Source organism: Leucopleurus acutus (genome assembly GCF_964270905.1).
Source record: "Leucopleurus acutus genome assembly, chromosome: X".
In the NCBI taxonomy this organism is placed as follows: Eukaryota; Metazoa; Chordata; class Mammalia; order Artiodactyla; family Delphinidae; genus Leucopleurus; species Leucopleurus acutus.
Genome location: NC_139148.1, coordinates 19,037,603 through 19,063,097, shown reverse-complemented (window position 1 = coordinate 19,063,097; position 25,495 = coordinate 19,037,603). Strand labels below are relative to the sequence as shown.

The window sequence follows — 25,495 nt, the reverse complement described above, 5'->3', positions numbered from 1 at the left end:
GGTTAAGCACTGATCTAGGTGATCTCACCCTATTCATGGCTTTTTTTTTTTTTTTTTTTTACTGTCTGTAGGAAGATGACATGCAAATATTTCTGTAGCCCAGACCACTCCTCAGTGCTTACCCTTATGTATGTTCAACTGCCTGCTCAATTTCCCTTCTAGAATATCTCAGAGGAACCTCAAACTCACATATCTGTTTCTCTTCCTGTGTCTTCTGTTACATTTAATAGACTCATCACACATCCCCTAGACAGGCCAAATACATAGGAATCATTCTTAGTATCTATGTGTCCTTTTCTTTCTGTATTGATTCCACCATTAAGTCCTGTCAGTTTCACCGCTTAAATCTCTTAAAGCCATTACATCTCCCTGTCTTCATAACCCATATCCTGGTCTACAACATCATCTGGTATCAAGCAGATTACTGCAGTAGCTCCTAACTAGCTCTCCCATTTCTGATCTCATCCTTCTAATTCTTCTCTGCACTATAGCAAATAAGCAACTGTTTAAAAGTGTACATATAATTCTTCCCATCACCTCAATAGATTTAAAACCTTTTCATAAATATACATTGCTATTAGCATAAAACAGAATAACCACAACATGGTCATTATCAGTTTAGGATTCTTCAGCTGCAAGCAACAGAACTTGACTTAGGTTAATTTAAACAAATGGAAATTTATTAAATGGATATTGGATGCTCTCAGAATTAATGGAAGGGTGAAATAACTTGAAATCAGAAAGGAAGGAAAGCTACTTTGTATGTGTTTGGGGTGCAGAGGGGGTGAAAGGATAAGAAATTGAAAGAGCAGACATTTTTTTCATGTTAGGAATAGTCCGCTCTGGATATAGCTTCTTAATTAGTTCAGTGATTAATGTATTTTACAATCTAGGACACTTTTGAAAATGAAATGGAATGCTAATTATAATTATGCCAGGAAAAGGGGCATAACCAGGATTGACTCAGGTAAATTGGAATCTCCAGTCAACCTAACATGACTACAGCCCTGGATGACAGCTTGACCTCAGCCTCATGAGAGACTGAGTGAAAACCATCTAGCTAAGCCATTCCTGAATTCCTTACCTATAGAAATTGTGAGATAATAAATGTTTACTTTTACGTCAGTGGGTTTTAAAGTAATTTGTAATACAGCAATAAATGCCTAATAAAATATTTTGTTTATATGACGGATAAAAGAATTTTTCCCCACTAGGGTGCTGCTTCCCCAAGGGCATTATTTGTGTTCCTTGTTTGTAAACAAATCAGTGAATGACTGAATCACTGTCATTTGATTGTATCTTGAGAACCGTTATTCTGGAATTACTAATGGGTTCTCTTAGACTTAATTACACAGAGTCTTTGGGAAAGTCATGAGCCTATGGGTGTTTGGAAAATAAAATTTGGTAATTGTAAGAAGAAAAGCCAAGATTTTCACCTGCTTAACTATCAAGTTAGATCCAGACTTTATTTTAGAGAGCGGTATTATATTTTCAATGACTGAATAAATGAATCAGTCATACAGAAACAGTTATTTTTTAAACCATAACAGTTTTAGAAAGGCAAACACTGTCACAAGCAGGAGGTACACTGTGAATAATGCTGTTTGAAATAATATTGGGCAAAGAGCCTGGCCCAGTTTAACTAGACAGTAACCTATCACTTGCAGAGTTGTTTTCTGTGAATGACTTCTGCAGCTTTGGCTCCTTGATCTTCATGCAAAATTAACTTAACCATCATCAAAGTTTTATGGTCTATAAACTAAGCCACTTCAGCTTTGCGTCACCCATATGACACATTGAAGTGTGACCAGAGAAGAGAGAATAAGCCATGGTAGAAATGAGAAAATAGTGGTGGGAGAACTACGACATAAAGGAAAATGTGCATAAAGATATAAACAAGGCATTTGCAAATTGACATTCTGTTGCAAAGACTTTTTTCCTCACTGAGGGAAAAATGAGTAGAAGCAAGGAGAAAAGAGACCAAAAGGTTACTTATTCAAGACAGGTAAGCCCATTATTAATGAGTAGAACCACCGTATTGGTTAGATACTGGCTACATTACTTAGGAAAACATAGCATGAAAGTAATTTTATCATTAACAAAGGAGGGAAGGCTCTCAATTAGACAAGACCACTGAATTCATTAAGGAGATTTGTCTGTTTTATTTCCATTTGTTTGTCATAGCTGAGCAAACCAAATTTCAAACTGCAGTCAACCCTTGAATGGCATGTTGTAACTAATGAAACAGTATTAAAAGGAATTGACTTCATATACCACCATATCTTATGGACTTGTCATCTCATATGATGCTAACTTTGAACAACTGTTCCCTAAGATAAACCGAATTACCTGAGTCATTTTGTACCTTGCAGAAAAATTCAGCATTCAGCCCCTCAAAAGGCTTTTTCAAACTTTACAGCTTATGCTATTAGTGTTACATGTGGTTTGTTCATGAACAGGCATCACTTATGAGCTAACGTTGTACTTGAAAAAAAGCAACCAGCTTGTCTATTTCAAAATTAGAAAATAAAAATAAAGAGGCATTGAGAACTACAGTGAAGTCACAATTTCGAAAGCTGATAGTTTATTCTCTTTGTGCTGATCATGCTGAGAGCTGCAAACTAAAACTACCATGTATTAAATGACAAAACCTACAGGTTGTAAAACAAACTGCCATTTTAAAATCATTGCACGTCAAGAAAAAAAAAAACTAATATAGTCCACAGATGAAACTGTAACAACCTGTGATATTTTTGTACTTTCTTTTAATTATGTCAATTATGAGTAATTTATTTTTTCTAGGAAAAAATGAAAACAATATTTCTCAATAAAATGGTTATCACCTACCTGACTTACTTGAATATTCAATATGGAATTCTTCTTCTGTAATAATTTCTGACTATTATAGTCATTCTTTTTCCATCAGCGCCCAACAATCTGGTGTAAGTTGTAGAAATGTGCCTGCATGAATTTTGTGCCCTGGCTTCTGACCATATTAAACATTGAAACTAATTACTGCTAGTTTCAGAGACAGAAGCGATGCTTTCCCTACATGCCCTTGCATCCAGGGATACTTTATTAGGGTTCTCTAAGACCACATTTTGTCTTACTTATACTCTAACAATTTTTGTACTTTAGATAACTTAAACTCTGAATTTGAATATCGTTTATCTCTGAGGAGAGCATTGTGGATGATTTCTAACTAAAAGGATGAGGAAAGGAGGAGAGTAGGTAGGTGAAGAAGACTGTTGACTAAAACACACTCCCACCTAGTCAAAATCTAATCTGAAATGCTATTGGAGCACAGGGGAGGCCCACTTGGCTCAACGTGGAAAGAGCAGGAGGCTCCAGAGAAAGCTTCCTAAAATAAGATTGGACAGGAGGATGAGGGAGGAAAGGTGAGGGGACTGTCAAATGCGTTCAGGTCAGATGAATTAGCCGAATGAAAAAATTCTTTTGGTTTCTAGAGCATTTTGGATTTTGGAACTGTGGATTGTGGATCTGCGATATCTTTATTTTAGATATAAGAAAACTAAAGCCTGGGATTTTTAAGTAACTTACTGGATACACGATTCAGACAGTGGTTATAGAAGACAAGGAAAAATTAAGAATGTTATTGCCTAGAGCTGCATCCCTGTTCTACCACTTACTAACACTGCGACCTAGAGCAAGTTACTTCATCTTTCAGTTCCTAAGCGTCTGTAAAATGGGGATAACATTGGTTGTTGTAGGGGTTAAATGAGTTAATACACTGCAGTACTTAAAAGAGTGTCTAGCACATAGTTAAGTACTTACCAAAGTTAATACATGTTTATTTGTTCATATTATCATCATTGGAATTCCCCCTCTAATTGCAACTACCAGCCAGGAGAAAAGTGCACGTTGCTGAATTTCGCTTTGCCTACCTCTTGATGCATCTTTTCCTGAGGAGACCCTAATATATATATTATATTTTTAATTCAAGTAAAGGCTAAAGAATGAAGGTAGGGTTATTCATACTGTAAAAAAAGAGATTTGTGGAAAATGTCTTTTTTATTTGGGGAGATTTTTTAAAATGTATTTCTCCTTCATACATTATATCAACTCAAATTATTTTACAATGTTGAAGGAATTGTTAAATATTAATATCTCTTAAAAGGAGGCAACTCAAAGTGTGAGGTCAGTTTAAACAAAAGTTAAATTTTAATTGGAAATAGAAGTTGGATCTCCTGGATTGCTGTCTGCTTGTGTTGAATTGAGGCCCATCACAAATGTTCCGATAAGAGCACTTAGAAGCACTGGGCTGCAATGGCAGTTTTAAAAGAATTTCATAAGTATAGCTAATTCAGATCTATGATTTTTTTCTCCTCTCCCTCCCCTTCAAAATCCTAGAAAATAAAAACCAGTAAACAAATGTTACTGTCAGTGACCTTGAGAAAGAGGTTAAATGTGCAAATTGCTCAGTTTTTCTCAGGTTTCAAATGGGAGAGAACGAGAGATGCAGGGCAGTTTTTCTGTTCCAGTCTCATTAAGGGTGTCTTCTGGGGGTTGCAAATTAAAGTAGCCTTTTGTTAAATCTGTAAAGGATTCTGGTGTGGAAACCTAGGGCCATGGTTGACATTTTAATATTTCTTTCACCCCATAGGGCTAATATTCTCATAGCTTTTTAGTTCAGCTTCAGCTCTCTCTGTCTCTTGTGACAGTATCTCAAGTTTTATAGCTGTAACTACGTTATTAAATGAGAATGCCAAGCAAAAAGAGGCACACGCCAGTCAAACTGACACTGAACTCAGATGTCAAGGTTATATCAAGGAAATGAAATAAGGCCTTTGACTGTTTCCCAGCTTTCTGCCCTTGGGCCTGTGGTTGTTTCCTAACTGTGTTAAATCAGATTCAATCCCTTGAGACATCATAGAACTTAAAATATTTTAATAATAGGAATAATGGAATGTTTAAAATATATTTTTCTCAGAATTGTAATTATTTCAGTAAAATATTTATTTGCCTCATCTAAAATCCAAATGTAGGTATGACAACTTACTAGTTAATGAAGTATTTCTCCCCCATACTCCCTTCTCATTACCCCATAGGCAGCCATTTTAATGTGTTTTTATTGCAAAGTATGTATTGCTGTTTTACGTATGTCAATTTAATTTACTTCAAAGGCTATTTAAAAATCTAATTCATTTCTTTTTTCCTTAGCACCATATATTTAGAAACCTTGTTAAATTTTTTTTCAAATACTCAGATTCTAGCCTTAATTAAAGTGACATCTATGTGATCTGTTAGTTGAAGATTTCTGAAAAACCTTTTCTGCCTGAAAATACACCTTTCATTGATCTCCAATCACAGACTTTATTTCAAATCACATTTTAAAAGATGAATAGACTGAGTTACAGAAACATCTGTAACTTGGTCTATGTGTCACTCTAAGTTTTCAGAAGGTTATTGACTAAAGTCCTACCTAGTACAACCCTTCTCACTTTGCCCTTGGAGATTGTTATTAAATCAGATGTAAAGAGTAGAGTTAGGGACTTCTCTGGTGGTACAGTGGTTAAGACTTCACGTTCTCAATGCAGCGGGCCCGGTTTCGATCCCTGGTCGGGGAGCTAGATCCCACATGCCTGCCGTAACTAAGAAGCCCACATGCCACAACTAAAGATCCCACATGCCACAACTAAAGATCCCACATGCCACAACAAAGACCTGGGGCAGCCTAAATAAATTAATAAATAAAACATATTTAAAAAAAGAGTAGAGTTATTTATACTCCTCAGTTCAAGGCACACAATTGGCCAGTGTAATGTCCCTCTCTTGTTTTGTCGCTTCATTTTCCTTTTTTCTCCCCAATTTCTACTCCCAGTCTCCTCCCCTGGACACAGGCAAACATTTAATTGGTAAGGTCTACCCTTCATTTCTCTGTGCTCTAGAAAACGTACATTGTTTTAAGTGCGTGAATTTTTAATAAACAAAACTGTTAGTAACATTGTGCTATGCATCTCATTCTGTTTCTTATTTTTCAGCACCATAATTTTTAATATTCTATTCATGTTACTGTGTGTACATCTACTCTGTTGCTTCAAACTGCTGCATAATCCATTGTAAGCATTGATCATATTTTACTTACTCAGTCCCCTGGTGATGAAACGTAGCTTATCTCCAACTCCTTGCTACCCCAAACAATGCTGTGATAACCATCCTTATACATGTCTTCTTAGAGACTGTAAGAGAATTTCTCAGGGATATATAGCCAGGAGTGAGGATTCTGAGTCAAATGGTATAGATACACTTAATCTGTCTCAGCACTGTCAGATTGCTTTCTAGAATATTCATGCTTGTCTATACTCTATATTACCCTATGTTCCTTAACAATTGGAACTATCCAGCTGTGACATACTGCATTTTCCAAAGATGTCTGCAACAATGTCTCCCATCCCACATTCTTCTCTAGAAAACTCGCCACTTACTGTCAGGAAGTCAAGTCCAGTTCTTCTCCCCTTGAACGTAGGGAGGCTTTTGTGAGTGTTTTGGCCGAAAATAATATGGCAAAAGTAATACTATGTGACTTTTGAGGTCACATTATGAAAGGTGGTTCAGCTTCTCTTTTGCTTGGTAGAAGACTTGCCATGAATCCTTGAGCTTACCATGTACAAAATCTGACTTCCCTGAGGCCATGCTCTGAGGAATACCAAAGTAGCCCATGTTATAGACCACAAGGAGAAGGCCATACAAGGAGAGAGAGATGTCTCTCATCTCCTGGTTTCTCCAGCTCCAGACACCTTTGACCCTGGGCCAGAGCCTCTCAGCCAAATTGTTCCTGAATCCCTGTCCCACAAAGACCATGAAAAATAATAAAATGGTGGTGGTTGTTTTGAGCAACTAAGTTTTGTGCTAATTTGTTATACAGTGATAGTAACAGGAATGCCAGTTTTCTAATTTTTGCTAATCTGATATAAATGTAAAGTGATAAATTTCTCTAATTACTAGCGACCTTGAGCATCTCATATTATGCTTGAGTTAATTGCTTTCTTGAATTAATTGCCTGTTCATTTTATTTGCCCATTTCCTTTTGGGTCTTTGTTTAGAAGCTGTTCCTTTTATGTTCTAGATGTTAGTCCCTGTCATTTTAGATATTATATATTATTTCTCCTGTTCTGTCATCTATCTGCTGACTCTGTCATTGAACAGAATCCTTCATTTTGTTGTTGGTATTGAAGTATAGTTGATTTACAATATTAGTTTCAGGTGTACAACATAGTGATTTAATATTTTTATAGATTATACTCCATTTAAAGTTATTATAAAATGTTGGCTATATTCCCTGTGCTGTACAGTACACCTTTGTTGCTTATTTTATACAGAGTAGTTTGTACTTCCTAGCCCTCTATCCCTGTTTTGCCTCTCCCTGCTTCCTTCTAGCCACTGGTAACCACTAGTTTGTTCTCTATATGTATCTGTGAGTCCGTTTCTGTTTTGTTCTATTTTTTAGATTCCACATATAAGTGATAACATACAGTATTTGTCTTTCTCTGTCTGACTTATTTCACTAAGCATAATACCCTCTAGTTACAGCCTTGTTGCTGCAAATGGCAGAATTTCATTCTTTTTTTATGGCTGAGTAATATTCCATGGTATATATGTACCACATCTTCTTTTTCCATTCATCTGTCGATGGGCATTTAGGTTGCTTCGGTATCTTGGCTGTTGTAAAAAGTGCTGCTATGAACATTGGGGTGCATGTATCTTTTTGAATTCATGTTTGTTTTATTTCTGTTAGATACATACTCAGAAGTGGAATTGCTGGATCATGTGCTAGTTCTGTTTTCAGTTTTTTGAGGAACCTCCATACAATTTTTCATTGTGGTTGTACCAATTTACATTCCCACCAAAAGAGAACCAGGTTTCCCCTTTTTTCCTCATTCTCTCTAACATTTGTTGTTTGTGGTCTTTTTGATGATAGCCACTCTGCACTCTGACAGATGTGAGGTGACATCTCACTGTGATTTTGATTTACATTCCTCTGATTAGCAACGTAGAATATCTTTTCATGTGCCTCTTGGGCCATTTGTATGTCTTCTCTGGAAAAATGTCTATTCCATTCTGTCCATTTTTAGTCAGGTTTTTGTTGTTTTTTGCTCTTCAGTTGTATGATCTGTTTTTATATTTTGGGTATTAACACCTTATCAGTCATACCATTTGCAAATATTTTCTCACATTCAGTAGACTGATTTTTCATTATTTTTTTCTGCTGTGCAAAAGCTTTAAAAAATTTTTTTTAATTTTTATTTTATTTATTTATTTATATTTTGCTGTACGCGGGCCTCTCACTGTTGCGGCCTCTCCCGTTGCAGAGCACAGGCTATGGACGCGCAGGCTCAGTGGCCATGGCTCACGGGCCCAGCCGCTCTGTGGCATGTGGGATCTTCCTGGACCGGGGCATGAACCCGTGTCCCCTGCATCGGCAGGCAGACTCTCAACCACTGCGCCACCAGGGAAGCCCCTAATTTTTACTTTTTATTTTTAAAAAAGATTTTATTGGAGTATAGTTGATTTACAATGTTGTGTTAGTTTCAGGTGTGTGCAAAATCTTTTTAAGTTTAATTAGGTCCCATTTGTTTTTTTTTTTGCTTTTGTTTCCTTTGTCTTAAGAGACAGATCCAAAAAGATACTGCAACTATTAACGTCAGAGTGCTTGCCTGTGTTTCTTTTAAACACTTTAAAAAATATATTTATTTATTTATTTAGGCTGCGCCGGGTCTTAGTTGTGCTATGCGGACTCTTAGTTGTAGCATGCATGCAGACTGTTAGTTGTAGCATGCATGCAGGATCTAGTTCCCCAACCAGGGATTGAACCCGGGCCCTCTGCATTGGGAGCACCGAGTCTTACCTACTGGACCACCAGGGAAGCCCCTTGCCTGTGTTCTCTTCTAGGAGTTTTATGGTTTCCAGTGTTACATTTAGGTCTTTAATCAATTTTGAGTTTATTTTTGTATATGGTGTGAGCAAATGTTCTGATTTAATTCTTCTACATGTAGCTGTCTAGTTTTCTGGCACTACTTATTGAAGAGACTGTCTTTTCCCCATTGTATGTTCTGAATACCTTTGTTGTAGATTAATTGACCCATAAGTGCAGGGCTTTACTTCTGGGCTCTCTGTTCTGTTGCATTGATCTTCATGTCTTTTTGTGCCAGTACCATATTGGTTTTATTTATTTATTTATTTATTTTTAACATCTTTATTGGAGTATAATTGCTTTACAATGGTGTGTTACTTTCTGCTTTATAACAAAGTGAATCAGTTATACATATACATATGTCCCATTATCTATTCCCTCTTGCATCTCCCTCCCTCCCTCCCCCCACCATCCCACCCCTCTAGGTGGTCACAAAGCACCGAGCTGATCTCCCTGTGCTATGCGGCTGCTTCCCACTAGCTATCTATTTTACGTTTGGTAGTGTATATATGTCCATGCCACTCTCTCACTTTGTCCCAGCTTACCCTTGCCTCTCCCTGTATCCTCAAGTCTATTCTCTAGTAGGTGTGCATCTTTATTCCTGTCTTGCCCCTAGGTTCTTCTGACCATTTTTTTCTTTATTTATTTTATTTTTTTTAGATTCCATATATATGTGTTAGCATACGGTATTTGTCTTTCTCTTTCTGACTTACTTCACTCTATATGACAGACTCTAGGTCCATCCACCTTACTACAAATAACTCAATTTCCTTTCTTTTTATGGCCGAGTAATATTCCATTGTATATATGTGCCACGTCTTCTTTATCCATTCATCCGATGATGGGCACTTAGGTTGTTTCCATCTCTGGGCTATTGTAAATAGAGCTGCAATGAACCTTTTGGTACATGACTCTTTGAATTATGGTTTTCTCAGGGTATATGCCCAGTAGTAGGATTGCTGGGTCGTATGGTAGTTCTATTTTTAGATATTTAAGGAACGTCCATGCTGTTCTCCATAGTGGCTGTATCAATTTACATTCCCACCAACAGCGCAAGAGGGTTCCCTTTTCCTCCACACCCTCTCCAGCATTTACTGTTTGTAGACTTTTTGATGATAGCCATTCTGACCAGTGTGAGATGATATTGCATTGTAGTTTTGATTTGCATTTCTCTAATGATTAATGATGTTGAGCGTTCTTTCCTGTGTCTGTTGGCAATCTATATGTCTTCTTTGGAGCCATGTCTGTTTATGTCTTCTGCCCATGTTTGGATTGGGTTGTTTGTTTTTTTCATTTTGAGCTGCATTAGTTGCTTGTATGTTTTGGAGATTAATCCTTTGTCAGTGCCTTCATTTGCAAATATTTTCTCCCATTCTGAGGGCTGTCTTTTGGTCTTGTTTATGGTTTCCTTTGCTGTGCAAAAGCTTTTAAGTTTCATTAGGTCCCATTTGTTTATTTTTGTTTTTATGTCCATTTCTCTAGGAGGTGGGTCAAAAAGGGTCTTGCTGTGATTTATGTCATAGAGTGTTCTGCCTATGTTTTCCTGTAAGTGTTTGATGGTGTGTGGCCTTACATTTAGGTGTTTAATCCATTTTGAGTTTATTTTTGTGTATGGTGTTAGGGAGTGTTCTGATTTCATTCTTTTACATGTAGCTGTCCAGTTTTCCCAGCACCACTTACTGAAGAGGCTGTCTTTTCTCCACTGTATATTCTTGCCTCCTTTATCAAAGATAAGGTGACCATATGTGCGTGGGTTTATCTCTGGACTTTCTATCCTGTTTCATTGATCAATATTTGTGTTTCTGTGCCAGTACCATACTATCTTGATCACTGTAGCTTTGTTGTATAGTCTAATGTCAGGGAGCCTGATTCCTCCAGCTCCGTTTTTCTTTCTCAAGATTACTTTGGCTCTTCAGGGTCTTTTGTGTTTCCATACAAATTGTGAAATTTTTTGTTCTAGTTCTGTGAAAAATGCCAGTGGTAGTTTGATAGGGATTGTATTGCATCTGTAGATTGCTTTGGGGAGTAGAGTCATTTTCACAGTGTTGATTCTTCCGGTCCTAGAACATGGTATATCTCTCCATCTATTTGTATCATCTTTAATTTCTTTCATCAGCGTCTTATAATTTTCTACCTACAGGTCTTTTGTCTCCTTAGGTAGGTTTATTTCTAGATATTTCATTCTTTTTGTTGCAGTGGTGAATGGGAGTGTTTTCTTAACTTCACTTTCAGATTTTTCATCATTAGAGTATAGGAATGCAAGAGATTTCTGTGCATTAATTTTGTATCCTGGTGCTTTACCAAATTCATTGATTAGCTCTAGTAGTTCTCTGGTAGCATCTTTAAGATTCCCTATGTAGAGTATCATGTCATCTGCAAACAGTGACAGCTTTACTTCTTCTTTTCCAATTTGGATTCCTTTTATTTCTTTTTCTTCTCTGATTGCTGTGGCTAAAACTTCGAAAACTATGTTGAATAGTAGTGGTGCGAGTGGGCAACGTTGTCTTGTTCCTGATCTTAGTGGAAATGGTTTCAGTTTTTCACCATTGAGGACGATGTTGGCTGTGGGTTTGCCATATATCGCCTTCATTTTGTTGAGGAAAGTTCCCTCTATGCCTACTTTATGGACTTTTTTTTTTTTTTTTATCATAAATGGGTGTTGAATTTTGTCGAAAGCTTTCTCTGCATCTATTGAGATGATCATATGGTTTTTCTCCTTCCATTTGTTAATATGGTGTGTCACGTTGATTGATTTGCGTATATTGAAGAGTCCTTGCATTCCTGGGGTAAACCCCACTGTATCATGGTGTATGATCCTTTTAATGTGCTGCTGGACTCTGTTTGCTAGTATTTTTTTGAGGAGTTTTGCATCTGTGTTCATCGGTGATATTGGCCTGTAGTTTTCTTTCTTTGTGACATCTTTGTCTGGTTTTGGTATCAGAGTGATGGTGGCCTCGTAGAATGAGTCTGGGAGTGTTCCTCCCTCTGCTGTATTTTTGAAGAGTTTGAGAAGGATAGGTGTTAGCTCTTCTCGAAATGTTTGATAGAATTCGCCTGTGAAACCATCTGGCCCTTTGCTTTTGTTTCTTGGAAGATTTTTTTTTTTTTTTTTTTTTTTTTTTTTTTTTTGCGATACGCGGGCCTCTCACTGTTGTGGCCTCTCCCATTGCGGAGCCCAGGCTCCGGACTTGCAGGTTCAGCGGCCATGGCTCCCGAGCCCAGCTGCTCCGCGGCATGTGGGATCTTCCCGGACCAGGGCGTGAACCCACATCCACTGCATTGGCAGGAGGACTACCAACCACTGCGCCAGCAGGGAAGCCCCTGTTGGAAGATTTTTAATCACAGTTCCTGTTTCAGTGTTTGTGATAGGTCTGTGCATATTTTCTATTTCTTCCTGGTTCAGTCTCGCAAGGTTGTGCGTTTCTAAGAATTTGTCCATTTCTTCCAGGTTGTCCATTTTATTGGCATAGAGTTACTTGTAGTAATCTCTTATGATCCTTTGTATTTCTGCAGTGTCAGTCGTTACCCTTTTTCATTTCTAATTTTATTGGTTTGAGTCTTCTCACATTTTTTCTTGGTAAGTCTGGCTAATGGTTTATCAATTTTGTTTACCTTCTCAAAGAGCCTGCTTTTAATTTTATTGATATTTGCTATCATTTCTTTCATTTCTTTTTGATTTACTTCTGATCTGATCCTTATGATTTCTTTCCTTCTGCTAACTTTGGGCTTTTTTTGTTTTCTTTCTCTAATTACTTTAGGTGTAAGATTAGGTTGTTTATTTGAGATTTCTCTTGTTTCTTGAGGTAGGATTTTATTGCTGCAAACTTCCCTCTTAGAACTGCTTTTGCTGCATCTCATAGGTTTTGGGTCGTCGTGTTTCATTGTCATTTGTGTCTAGGTAATTTTTATTTCCTCTTTGCTTTCTCCAGTGAGCTCTTGGTTATTAAGTATTGTGTTGTTTAGCCTCCATGTGTTTGTATTCCTTACGTAGTTTTTTCCTGTAATTGATGCCTAATCTCATAGCGTTGTGGTCGGGAAAGATACTTGACACGATTTCAATTTTCTTAAATTTACCAAGGCTTGATTTGTACCCAAGATATGATCTATCCTGGAGAATGTTCCATGAGCACTTGAGAAGAATGTGTATTCTGTTGCTTTTGGATGGAATGTCCTATAAATATCAATTAAGTCCATCTTGCTTAATGTATCATTTAAAGCTTGTGTGTTTCCTTATTTATTTTCATTTTGGATGATCTGTCCATTGGTGAAAGTGAGGTGTTAAAGTCTCCTGCTATGATTGTGTTACTGTCGATTTCCCCTTTTATGGCTGTTAGTATTTGCCTTATGTATTGAGGTGCTCCTATGTTGGGTGCATAAATATTTACAATTGTTATATGTTCTTCTTGGATCGATCCCTTGATCATTATGTAGTGTCCTTCTTTATCTCTTGTAATAGTCTTTGTTTTAAAGTCTATTTTGTCTTGTATGTGAATTGCTACTCCAGCTTTCTTTTGATTTCCATTTGCATGAAATATCTTTTTCCGTCCCCTCACTTTCAGTCTGTATGTGTCCCTAGGGCTGAAGTGGGTCTCTTGTAGACAGCATATATACGGGTCTTTTTTTTGTATCCATTCAGCCAGTCTGTGTCTTTTGGTTCAAGCATTTAATCCATTTACATTTAAGGTAATTATCGATATGTACGTTCCTATTACCATTTTCTTAATTGTTTTGAGTTTATTATTGTAGGTCGTTTTCTTCTCTTGTGTGTCCTGCCTAGAGGAGTTCCTGTAGCATTTGTTGTAAAGCTAGTTTGGTGGTGCTGAATTCTCTTAGCTTTTGCTTGTCTGTCAAGCTATTAATTTCTCCGTCAAATCTGAATAAGATCCTTGGTGGGTAGAGTAATCTTGGTTGTAGGTTTTTCTCCTTCATCACTTTAAATATGTCCTGCCACTCCCTCGTGGCTTGCAGAGTTTCTGCTGAAAGATCAGCTCTTAACCTTATAGGGATTCCCTTATGCGTTACTTGTTGTTTTTTCCTTGCTGCTTTTAATATTTGTTCTTTGTATTTAATTTTTGATAGTTTAATTAATATGTGTCTTGGCATGTTTCTCCTTGGATTTATCCTGTATGGGACTCTCTGTGCTTCCTGGACTTGATTAACTATTTGCTTTCCCATATTAGGGAAGTTTTCAACTGTAATCTCTTCCAATATTTACTCAGTCCCTTTCTTTTTCTCTTCTTCTGGGACCCCTATAATTCGAATGTTGGTGTGTTTAATGTTGTCTCAGAAGTCTCTGAGGCTGTCCTCAGTTCTTTTCATTCTTTTTTCTTTATTCTGCTCTGCAGTAGTTATTTCCACTATTTTATCTTCCAGGTCATTTATCCGTTCTTCTGCCTCAGTTATTCTGCTATTGATCCCTTCTAGAGAATTTTTAATTTCCTTTATTGTGTTGTTCATCATTGTTTGTTTGCTCTTTAGGTCCACTAGGTCCTTGTTAAACATTTCTTGTATTTTCTCCATTCCATTTCCAAGATTTTGGATCATCTTTACTATCATTATTCTGAATTCTGTTTCAGGTAGACTGCCTATTTCCTCTTCACTTGTTAGGTCTGGTGGGTTTTTGCCTTGCTCCTTCATCTGCTGTGTGTTTCTCTGTCTTCTCATTTTGCTTATCTTACTGTGTTTGGGGTCTCCTCTTCGCAGGCTGCAGGTTCGTAGTTCCCGTTGTTTTTGGTGTCTGTCCCCAGTGGCTAAGGTTGGTTCAGTGGGTTCTGTAGGCTTCCTGGTGGAGGGGACTAGTGCCTGTGTTCTGGTGGATGAGGCTGGATCTTGTCTTTCTGGTGGGCAGGTCCACGTCTGGTGGTGTGTTTTGAGGTGTCTGTGGCCTTATTATGATTTTCGGCAGCCTCTGTGCTAATGGGCGGGGTTGTGTTCCTGTCTTGCTAGTTGTTTGGCATGGGGTGTCCAGCACTGTAGCTTGCTGGCCGTCGAGTGGAGCCCGGTCTTGGCATTGAGATGGAGATTTCTGGGAGATTTTCACCGTTTGATATTACGTGGAGCTGGGAGGTCTCTTGTGGACCAGTGTCCTGAACTTGGCTCTCCCTCCTCAGAGGCACAGCCCTGACGCCTGGCTGGAGCACCAAGAGCCTGTCCTCCACACGGCTCAGAATAAAAGGGAGAAAAGGAAGAAAGAGAGAAAGAAGAAGATAAAATAAAATAAAGTAATATAAATTAAACTTATTAAAATAAAAAATAATTATGAAGAAAAGAATATTTTTTAAGTAATAAAAAAAACAGAACCCTACGACTCATGGTAAAAGCAAAACTATATAGACAGAATCACACAGAGAAGCATACACACACTCACAAAAAAGAGAAAAAGGGGAAAAAATATATATATATATCGTTGCTTCCAAAGTCCCCCTCCTCTATTTGGGATGATTTGTTGTCTATTCAGGTATTCCAGATACGTAGGGTACATCACGTTGATTGTGGAGATTTAATCCGCTGCTCCTGAGGCTGTTGGGAAAAATTTCCCTTTCTCTTCTTTGTTTGCACAGCGCCTGGGGTTCAGCTTTGGACTTGGCCCCGCCTCTGCGTGTAGGTCGCAGGAGGGCGTCTGTTCATCGCTCAGACAGGACGGGGTTAAAGGAGCCGGTGATTCGGGGGCTCTGGCTCACTCAGGCCGGGCAGAGGGAGGGGCACAGGGTGCGGGGCGGGCCTGCGGCGGCAGAGGCCGGTGTGACGTTGCACCAGTCTGAGGCGTGCCGTGCGTTCTCCAGGGGGAGTTGTCCCTGAATCCCGGGACCCTGGCAGTGGCGGGCTGCACAGGCTCCCCGGAAGGGGGGTGTGGATAGGACCTGTGCTCGCACACAGGCTTCTTGGTGGCGGCAGCAGCAGCCTTAGCGTCTCATGCCCGTCTCTGGGGTCCGAGCTTTTAGCCGCGGCTCGCGCCCGTCTCTGGAGCTCCTTTAAGCAGCGCTCTTAATCCCCTCTCCTCGCGCACCAGGAAACAAAGAGGGAAGAAAAAGTCTCTTGCCTCTTCGGCAGCTCCAGACTTTTCCCCAGACTCCCTCCCGGCTAGCCGTGGTGCACTAACCCCTTGCAGGCTGTGTTCACTCCGCCAACCCCAGTCCTCTCCCTGGGATCCGACCTCCGAAGCCGGAGCCTCAGCTCGCAGCCCCGCCCGCCCCGGCGTGGGAGCAGACAAGCTTCTCGGGCTGGTGAGTGCCGGTCAGCACCGATCCTCTGTGCGGGAATCTCTCCGCTTTGCCCTCCGCACCCCTGTTGCTGTGCTCTCCTCTGCGGCTCCGAAGCTTTCCCCCTCCGCCTCCCGCAGTCTCTGCCCGCGAAGGGGCTTCTAGTGTGTGGAGACCTTTCCTCCTCCACGGCTCCCTCCCACTGGTGCAGGTCCCGTCCCTATACTTTTGTCTCTGTTTATTCTTCATTCTTTCGCCCTACCCAGGTAAGTGGGGAGTTTCTTGCCTTTTGGGAGGTCTGAGGTCTTCTGCCAGCGTTCTGTAGGTGTTCTGTAGGAGTTGTTCCACGTGTAGATGTATTTCTGGTGTATCTGTGGGGAGGAAGGTGATCTCCGCGTCTTACTCCTCCGCCATCTTCCCAATCCCTTATCTCTGCTTACAAAACCTCTTACCCTTCAAATAGTTACTTCTCATTCATACCTCTCCCTAGCCCGAGGCAACCATCAATCTGATTTGTGTCTCTATGAATTTGCTTATCCTGGACAATTCATGTAAATGGTGTCATACAATATGTGACCTTTTGTTTCTGACTCCTGTCATTTATCATTTATCATAATGTCTCCGAGGTTCATCCCTGGTCTCTCAGTTATCTGTACTTCATTCCTTTTTATGACTGAATAATATTCCATTATAAGAATATACCACATTTTGTTTGTCCGTTCATTCAGTGATGGAAATTTTGGGTTGTTTGCATTTTTTGGCTTTTATGAATAATGCTTCTTTGAATATTTGGGTACAAAGATTTGTTTGAATACAGTTTTTAAGTTATTTTGGTTATATACCTAGGAATGGAATTGCTGGGTCATATGGTAATTCTTTGTTTAAATTTGAGGACCTACCAAACTGTTTTCCAAAGAGGCTGAACCATTTGACATTCTTACCAGCAATGTATGAGGGATCCAATTTCTTCATATCCTCGCAAACACTTGTTATTTTCCATTTTTATAACCAACCTACTGAAATGGTATCCCACTCTGTCTTTTCTGTATACATTTCCCTAGTGACTAATGATATTGAGCATCTTTTCATGTACTGTTTGGCCACTGGTATACCCTCTTTGTAGAAATGTCTATTCAGGTCCTCATCTCCAACTTATGAGGGAGGCTTTGGATATTGACCTCCTAGGTAAGCTCACTCATTGGTGTATTTATTCAGAGGCCAGTCTCAACACACCATTAACAGATTCCAGAGTTGGACTTGAGGGCACACTGGGGAAGTCTCAGGAGAAAGGAGCTCTAACGTGGGAAAGTGCTGGAGCTGAACACACGTGCTGGGACCAGGGCGGTGAGCTTTCAAGGAACCCTGGCGCGAGGGGCAGGAGGACTCTAGATAAATGAAGCCCACAGACAATCCCCAAATTACGGTTTATTCTTGTATTAACCTTCCTTCATCAGGACTGTTTATAGTCCTTTGGCTACAGGGTTTTTTGCTTGCTTGCTTGCTTTTTATTTTTTAAATTGCCTGAAATACAGTTTGAAGTAGTGAGGAGACAAGTGAATTAAAGGATACTAGGTCTGCCTCAGGCCGGGAAGAGTGGAACAGTGTGGCCTCTAGACGAATTCAGAGCAAGGGTCTATTCCCAGCTCTGTCACAAGTCTTGTGAACTTGAGAAAATTGCAAGTTCATCATCTGCAAAGTGAGTCTGATAAGCCCTATCTTGTAGAGCTGTTGTAATATACGTGATGTTTGTAAAGCACTTGCAACAATGGTCTTTCAAGAATGGCATTTATTACTACGATAACTATGACCCCAGACCATAATACCAACTCTTGGGGATTTTTTTCTTTAATCTCATGAGATGTCAGAAAATACGATTACGCAGCACCTTTGGAACAAACAAAACTGCTTAGACAGTGAAACTATGTAAAATTTCCCCATTTGTAAATATGTCATTTGAGTGTAGAGGAATCTCTCCCAGCTGGATGCTACTCAGAGGTTCTAGAATTTGCGTCAAGGACCAACAACTTCCCTCCCAGGTGCCTTTTCATCCAAACCACCCCTATTTTCACCACCAAAAATTGTAGCCTTCCTTTGGAGTTCCCCAGATTACACTTAAGGTAAGTAGTAGAACATCCCTTTAAGGGAGTGGCCTCTGGCCCTTTGACCCCAGTGCAAAGAGTGCTATCACAGTGGCTTCTTGACATCTCACTTCAAGGAAGTATCATCCTTGTTTCTCAGAAACTCCCTGGAGGCGATGGGATTAAAACACCTAGTTTGTGCACTGTGTTCACCTGCACTGGGACAGGAACACGGAAGCCATTTTATTCCTGCCCCGGGTGGAGATTCTCTCTGTTTTACCCACAGTCGCAAAGTAAAAATTCAGGGTAAGCTTCCATTCCAGTCTGGAGTCTGTCAGCTCTGAGGCCCACCATCTAAGGGTCCCACCCTCCCCCCCCACAATTCACTCGGCCTCATGTAGCCCACCATCCCGCCTAACTTAAAGTCACCTCCTCGAGGGAACTGCAGTGTCCCAAAGCTCCAGGCTTCCTTGCTTCAGAGCATTTCCACTTGACTGCTCTCGTCTGGAACCTCCTCTCTTTCTCACCCCTTGTTGTAACTTGCCATTTATTTAGGTCTCAGAGTGTGTCTCACCGTCTTGACATGGCAGCAGCTCCTAGGCTCCGAAGGTCTATGGACAGTGGCTCAGTCTTCTTTTTCTTCCCATCCCCAGTTCTGCCACGGAGCCTTCCAAAGAGTAGCTGCTCAATTAATGGTTGGGAATAAGAGTGGCAACGATAAGGATGTCTACTTTATTACTGTTTAATTTCTCTCACAATCTTGAATAATCTAAGAAAACATCTTTCAGGTTTACAAAAAGAAGCACTAAAAGAATAAAACAAACCAAAAATGTACCACCACGTACGCTTTTTCTTTCCTTTTTTTACTTGACCCACATGATTTTACTGCCGAGTCTATTCACAGTTCCATGGAAATCCCTCTTCCATTGCTGTGTTTTCTTGTTCTAGGTCACAAAAAGGAATGGAAGGTTTCTAAATTTGTTTTATGAAATATGAAAACTTTAACTTGTACCTGATAAAAGTAATGAATATGCGATCCATACTGTCACCGGCAGAATGGCGATTTCCTGGGCTCTTGCCCTCCCAAAGAGGAAGAATTCAGTCGAGAGGTGTAGAGCAGTTTTAAGCAGCAAGAGTTCAGTTAAGCAGAGCAAAGGTACGCTCCCGAGAAAGCAGGAGAGCGGGCTGTCTGGAAACCAGAAGCAGCCCCGCGATGGGGTAGGGCTGTGTTTTGTAGAGTGGTGGTCCCTCCCTGTGTCCTGTGTTATTTGACTGACAAATCGATCGACAGCTTTAGGCTATATAACTTTCCTGCTAGTATGCAGGCACTTACCCATAAGCACCCAAGCAGAACCCATGGGGTGGGGCGGGGAAGCAAAAGCCGCAATGCTAAGTTATTACAAGTGAGGCGTAATGAACCCTGGGGTACCTCGAGTCACCTTGTAGGTCTTGGTGCGCCTGCGTCAACCTGTGCTGCCGGTTTTGTCTTGCTTGGTCCTGGTATGGCTGGAAACCTAGCAGTGGTCCTTGACCACGAGAGGGAGGATCTCTGGGCATGCTGCAACCACCAGTGTCCAGGTAGGGGAGGGAAAGGCGAACCGTCCAGGATGGGGCAGGCCCGCTCGTGTGTGACTCGCTCTCCTCACCTTGGCTCTGGGCACCCTCTTCAGATCCTGGGCATGAAACCCCTGCATCACGAGAGCTCGTGGCTGGGGCTCCCGGAGGCTCCTGGCGAGTGCCAGCAGCAGGGGAGCTCGGGGGCGGTACCCCGAGAAACAGAAGCGGGGGAGGAGGGCGACTCTTCCATCTCTTCTGCCGCCGCCTCCGCCGCCTCAGTGGCCTGGGCACCCTTGAGACTCTGAGTCTCCCCCCGGGCCTGGTGGCGTTTCTCGCGGCCATGGCGCTTGTTCCTCCGGCGCCGAGGCATGATGACACAGGTCAGGGCCAGCAGGCGGGAGTGTGGGCAGGAAGGCAGGCAACGAGGGCACCTGGGGGAGGGACAAGGAGATGCTGTGAGCACCTTCAGCGGGGAGATTCCTCCCTGGCTTTAACCAAGGCCGCCTCTGCAGGGTCCTGGAGGGCACTGCTCGAGGACCCACAGGGCTCCTGTTCTCCTGCTCAGCCTGTCCCCTGAGACCCCTGTGGCGGACGGTAGAGTGAGCCTTGGGCTACAGGCTGCCAGCCTACCTGAGTGTCACTGGGGTGACAGAAGGGGCTGCCAGTGGGACCTTCCGTGTCCTAGGGCGGGGAGTCTGCTCAGTTCATCTTCAGGATCTTTAGGTGGACGGCAGCCAGGGCCTGGGCTTCCTCCCCTCCGTTGCTCTGCAGTTGACACCTCAGTGGTCCCGGGGGCCCACGAGGAGGAAGCGAGTGGTGGCCCAGCTCACCGGCCTGACGGGGAGCACCGTGCTGACAGCTCTGTGGAGTCCTTTCTATCCTGGGATCACTGGGTCCTCAGTCCCTATTCAGTGCTCTCAGCTGGCTTCACGTAGGGCCTGGGACCCACCCTTCTGCCCTCTGATGGCTTTACCTTCAGGCTAAGGGTCTCACCTCCCTTAGACCTGATGTAAAGGAGCCTCGGCCCGACTGCCCTGTCCTGAGCCTTCAAGTGCTGAAAGCAGGGGCAAGGCTAGACTCTTTGTCGTCCCCACAGCTCAGCGGGTGGGGCATGTTCCCCTTAGTCGTCACTCAGGGTTCTCAGTTTGACCCCTGGGAAGGCCTGTGGCTCCTGTCTCTTTACCTGAGGACATGTGCTCATAGAAAGGCCCACCGCTCTCTGAGAGCCAACAGAAGAAAGTGAGGGTAGCCTGATGTCCCACGTCTACCTGTGGTCTCTGAAGGCAGGAAACTGGGGCCGGCAGATCCAGGCCTTGTTATGCTTGGCCGCGCCGGTCCTCACTCAGGCTCTTCCTCAGTTTGACTCCTGGGAAGACCTGTAATTTCTCCCTCTCTTCACCTATTACCGTCCCCACTTCTCTGTCACCCTGGGAGGAGTTAAGGGTTGCCTCTGCTCGGCCTGACATCTCTCGAGGCGTCTCCCAGGACTGACAGCAGGGGAGAGATGATGTGCTGCCCCCATTGTTATGGTTTTCATGCTCCACTCCAGCCTTAGGTCCTCACGCCAACTCCTAGCACAACCTGGAAATTTCCCCTGTGCTGAGTCAGCCAGCCTCGGAGCAAAGTCCTCACCACCCTGAGTCCCCAGAAGTAGAAGTCAGAGCAGGCCACGTGTAGCCACAGCTATTTCTGAGGGGCTTCTGAGGACTAACACAGAGGGCAAGATTCCCCGGGCTCCGCTCTTCTGGGGTTTGTGACCTCAATAGTCCTCACTCTGTCAGGATCTGGGACTCTTCCCTCTACCGACCTGAGTCCTCCAGAGCCGGAGGCAAGTGGGTGACACATGGAACTACCCCTGCCTGGGGCTTCCCCGGGCCGAAAGGGTGGTGGGGCTATGCGTTTGTTCCTCTCTCTTTTCGGTTGTGCGTTCCCCTTGGTCCTCACTCGGAGTCCTTACGCTGGCTCTTCCCGTGACCTAGAGAGGCCTGTGCTCTCATACTACAGCCTTTACTTCCCCGAGACCACCTAGGAGGATGTGAGGGTTGCCTCACGTGGGCATGACTGCCTGTGGTCACTCATGGCCGACAGTAAGGGAGGGATTCTGTGGCGTCCCCGCTTTTATGATTTGGGTGGTTCCCTCAGTCCTCATGGTCCTCTGCTCGACTCTTGGCATGACCTGGAATTCCTCCCTGTGCTCCCCTGAGGCTGGCCCCTGGGACCAAGTGCCTCATCTACCTGAGACGCTCTAAAAGGAAAGGCGTGGGGCGCATCATGTCAACATTCCTGGATTTGCCAAGGGGAGGTATCCAGTGGCAGGGCTCTGCTCTAGGTGGAGTCCCTTTATCCTCATTTAGAGTCACTAGATTTCCAGTCTCTACTGAGTGAGGCTGTTCCCCATAGACCAAGGCCCTCGCCTCCCCGAGACCACCCCCAGTGGAAAGAGGGGGCAGGTCAGCCAGAAAGCTTTGTCCTGGGCCTCCTGGGGCTGACCTCAGGGGCGGGACTCTGCATTCTCCTCTGTTCTGGAGTGAGTGGTCCTCTTGCTCCTCATTCAGGGTCCTCATCGTGATGCCTGACCAGACCCAGGACTCCAGCCTCCACTCCCCTGAAGCTGTGCTCCTCAGCACAAAGGCATTACCTTCTTGGGAATTCTGAATTGGAAGTCAGGATGAACCAGATCTGTCCAAAGCTGTTGGGGTCTTCTGAGGAGCAGGACTTTACAAGGCCCCACTCTTCTGGAGTCAGTGGCCCCTCAGTCCTAACTCTGTTTTCTTACCTTGACTTCAGGTAGCATATGGGACTCCACCCTCCCTACTGTCTGTCTGCCAGCCTCAGGCCAAGGCTTTCACCTTCCTGAGACACCAGAAGGGGAGATAAGAGACCTATTCCCTGGCTACCCCTGCCGGGGGCCTCTGTGTGGTCCCCTTTGTTATGGGGAGTCCACTCATCGGCACCCAGTGTCCTCACCCTGAAGCAAATTAAGGCCTGTTAGGATCTCCTACTTGGGCAGAATTGGAGATGCTGCCACAAGACCAAGGAACTCACCTCCCTGAGAACCTCTCCACCCTTGCCCCGGAGGAAAAGAAGGGGTACCTTCAGACAGGCAGCTCTGCGCATGGCCACACAAGGGAGAAAGCAGGGTAGACTTTGTGGGGCCCCCTTCTGTTCTAAGGTCCTCACCTTGAGTAACTATCAGAGGCTGGGACTCCTCCCTCCACTGACCTGAGGACACAGCTCTTAAACCAAGGCTTTTATGTCCCTGAGAAACTTGAAGAGTAAATGAGGAGATGCTGATCTTTTCGGGGTATCTGACATTGCATATGTAGAAGACCCCATTGTCACCGAAAATTTTTCTTTTTATTCATACCATTCACTTATTCAGCGTTAATGTTACTGTATTCCAGAACAGTGCTTTGGGAACAGGGCCCCTTTCATCCCATGAGATACATTTTGGAGTGGTGAGAAGAAAAATGAATTAAAAGACGTAAGGTCTGGCTTAGGCTGGGAGGAGTGGAAGAGTGTAGGCTCTAGACTATTCCAGACCAGGGGACTAGACCCAGCAAGGTCACTTAATCAGTCTTGTGAACTTGAGACACCTGCAAGTTATTCACCTGTAAAGGGAGTCTGCTAAATCCTATCCTGCGTGAATGTTGGAATGTTATGTACTACATGTAAAGCAGTGGCATACTCATTACGCAATATTGGGTTTTTGATGAATGGCAGTTATGATATGATTATTATGAACCCCAAAGCACCACCCTCCCATCAGAGTTTATTTTTAATCCAGTAGGTAGCAGAGAATATGCAGTGCACTAGGGCAAAAGAAACAAATACTCACAAATGAGCTAAATCAGTCAAAGTATCTTTTATTTCTACCAAATGAAAGTTTAAAGGAAGTAAGGCAAACCACGAGTTAAATGGCTTTTACTCTCTGTTTTCTCCATTTTTTGTTCCTAAATATTTTCTGTGGTCGCCTTTCACATTTCCATGAAAATCTCTATTGCAGTGCCATGTTTTCTACTTCTGGATCATACAGAAAATATAGATGGTTCGTGAATTTCTTTTACATATACCAAAACTGTAACTTTAGAACTCTTTAAACAGCAATAAATATGCAAGGAATGTCATTCACGAATTCCTATTCTTAAGAAAACACACTATTAGAAGAAAAAAAACATTTGAAAAAACCTAAATCAATCAATCAATAATATATAGAAGTTACTAGTTTAAAACAGGAAGATAAATAAGATCTATACTTTGTTCCCTCCACCCCTACTACTCTGCACTATTTAGGAGCCTGACTGCTCCCTGCCAAAACAAAGTAAGCAAAGTGTCCACGGCCTCCCCCCCTACATCTGGGGCAGCTGTGGATCTTGGCTATGAAAGGGCCTCTGCCCGCAGCAGCAGCTGCAGCCCTGGCCGCGACTCTCAATCTTGCTCTCTCTTCCTCATCTTTCAGAGCCGCCTCATAGAGACCTGGTAAGGCACTGGGGATGGTACCAATGATCTTGGCCACAAACTCCAGCACTTTCATCTTGCTGGTTTCATGGTGGGCTCTCGGGCCCCACAGGAACTCATAGCGCGGAGGATCGCTGCCGGGCACCTGGCAGTAGGCCAGGTACTTCTGCTGCAAGAAATCTTTGCGGATGAACCTCGTGGGCTCCCCAAAGATCAAGTGCCTCCTCCCAGCATAGAAACCCAACGCATTGAGGAATTCCCAGAACTCCTCCTCGGTGGCACGGTTGCCCTTCGTGAAGATCATGCCCAGGAGAACCATCAGGAGACCGGACTTGGGCAGCCCCGAGTCATCACTCGGACTTCCCTCGCTGGGGAGGGCCATCTTGCTGATGAGGGCGTAGGAGTGATTGCTGGGGTCGACTTCCTTCAGCTCGAGGCCAAAGACCACCTCTACGATCGCAGAGGCTCTCCTGAGGATCTCAGGGAAGTGATTCCTGTACTTCCTGCTGAGAGTCTTCAGCAGTGCTGCCTGCAGGATGGGCTCCTTCGTCTTGTACTTCTCTAGTAGGAACCGCACGAATATTCTGGACTTCCTGGTCAGAGGATCTCTGCGACTGCTGCGAATGGAAGGTGCTGCCTGGGAGGTACCTGCACTTCTCTCATCTTGGCTCTGGGCACCTGCTTCAGATCCTGGGCATGAAACCTCTGCATCACGAGAGCTTGTGGCTGGGGCTCCCTGAGGCTCCTGGTGAGTGCCAGCAACAGGGGAGCTCGGGGGAGTACCCCAAGAAACAGAAGCGGGGGAGGGGGGCGACTCTTGTATCTCTTCCGCTGCCTCCTCAGTGGCCTGGGCACCCTTGAGACTCTGAGTCTCCCCCCGGGCCTGGTGGCGTTTCTCGCGGGCACGGCGCTTGCTCTTCTGGCCCCGAGGCATGATGACACAGGTCAGGGCCAGCAGGCGGGAGTGTGCGCAGGAAGGCAGGCAACGAGGGCACCTGGGGGAGGGACAAGGAGATGCTGTGAGCACCCTCAGCGGGGAGATTCCTCCCTGGCTTTAACCAAGGCCGCCTCTGCAGGGTCCTGGAGGGCACTGCCCGAGGACCCACAGGGCTCCTGTTCTCCTGCTCAGCCTGTCCCCTGAGACCCCTGTGGAGGACGGTGGAGTGAGCCTTGGGGCACAGCCAGCCAGCCCTGCCTGGGCGGTACGGGGGTGACAGTGGGGGCTGGCAGGGGAGGTAGGTCCCCTCGGTTCCCATTCGGAGTCCGGATGA

At 43.4% G+C, this 25,495-nt stretch overlaps 1 protein-coding gene across 1 annotated transcript in view; it reads right to left on the bottom strand.

The window, feature by feature from the left end:
• Positions 1-25,158, bottom strand: part of LOC309978085 (melanoma-associated antigen B4-like) — a gene marked incomplete at both ends in the record, with an annotated part of 118,653 nt that extends 93,495 nt beyond the window's left edge. Inside the window, one exon of the mRNA XM_082864427.1 lies at positions 25,108-25,158. Coding sequence (XP_082720553.1) covers positions 25,108-25,158 — 51 coding nt within the window. The remainder of the gene's footprint in view (positions 1-25,107) is intronic.
• Positions 25,159-25,495: the final 337 nt, after the last annotated feature.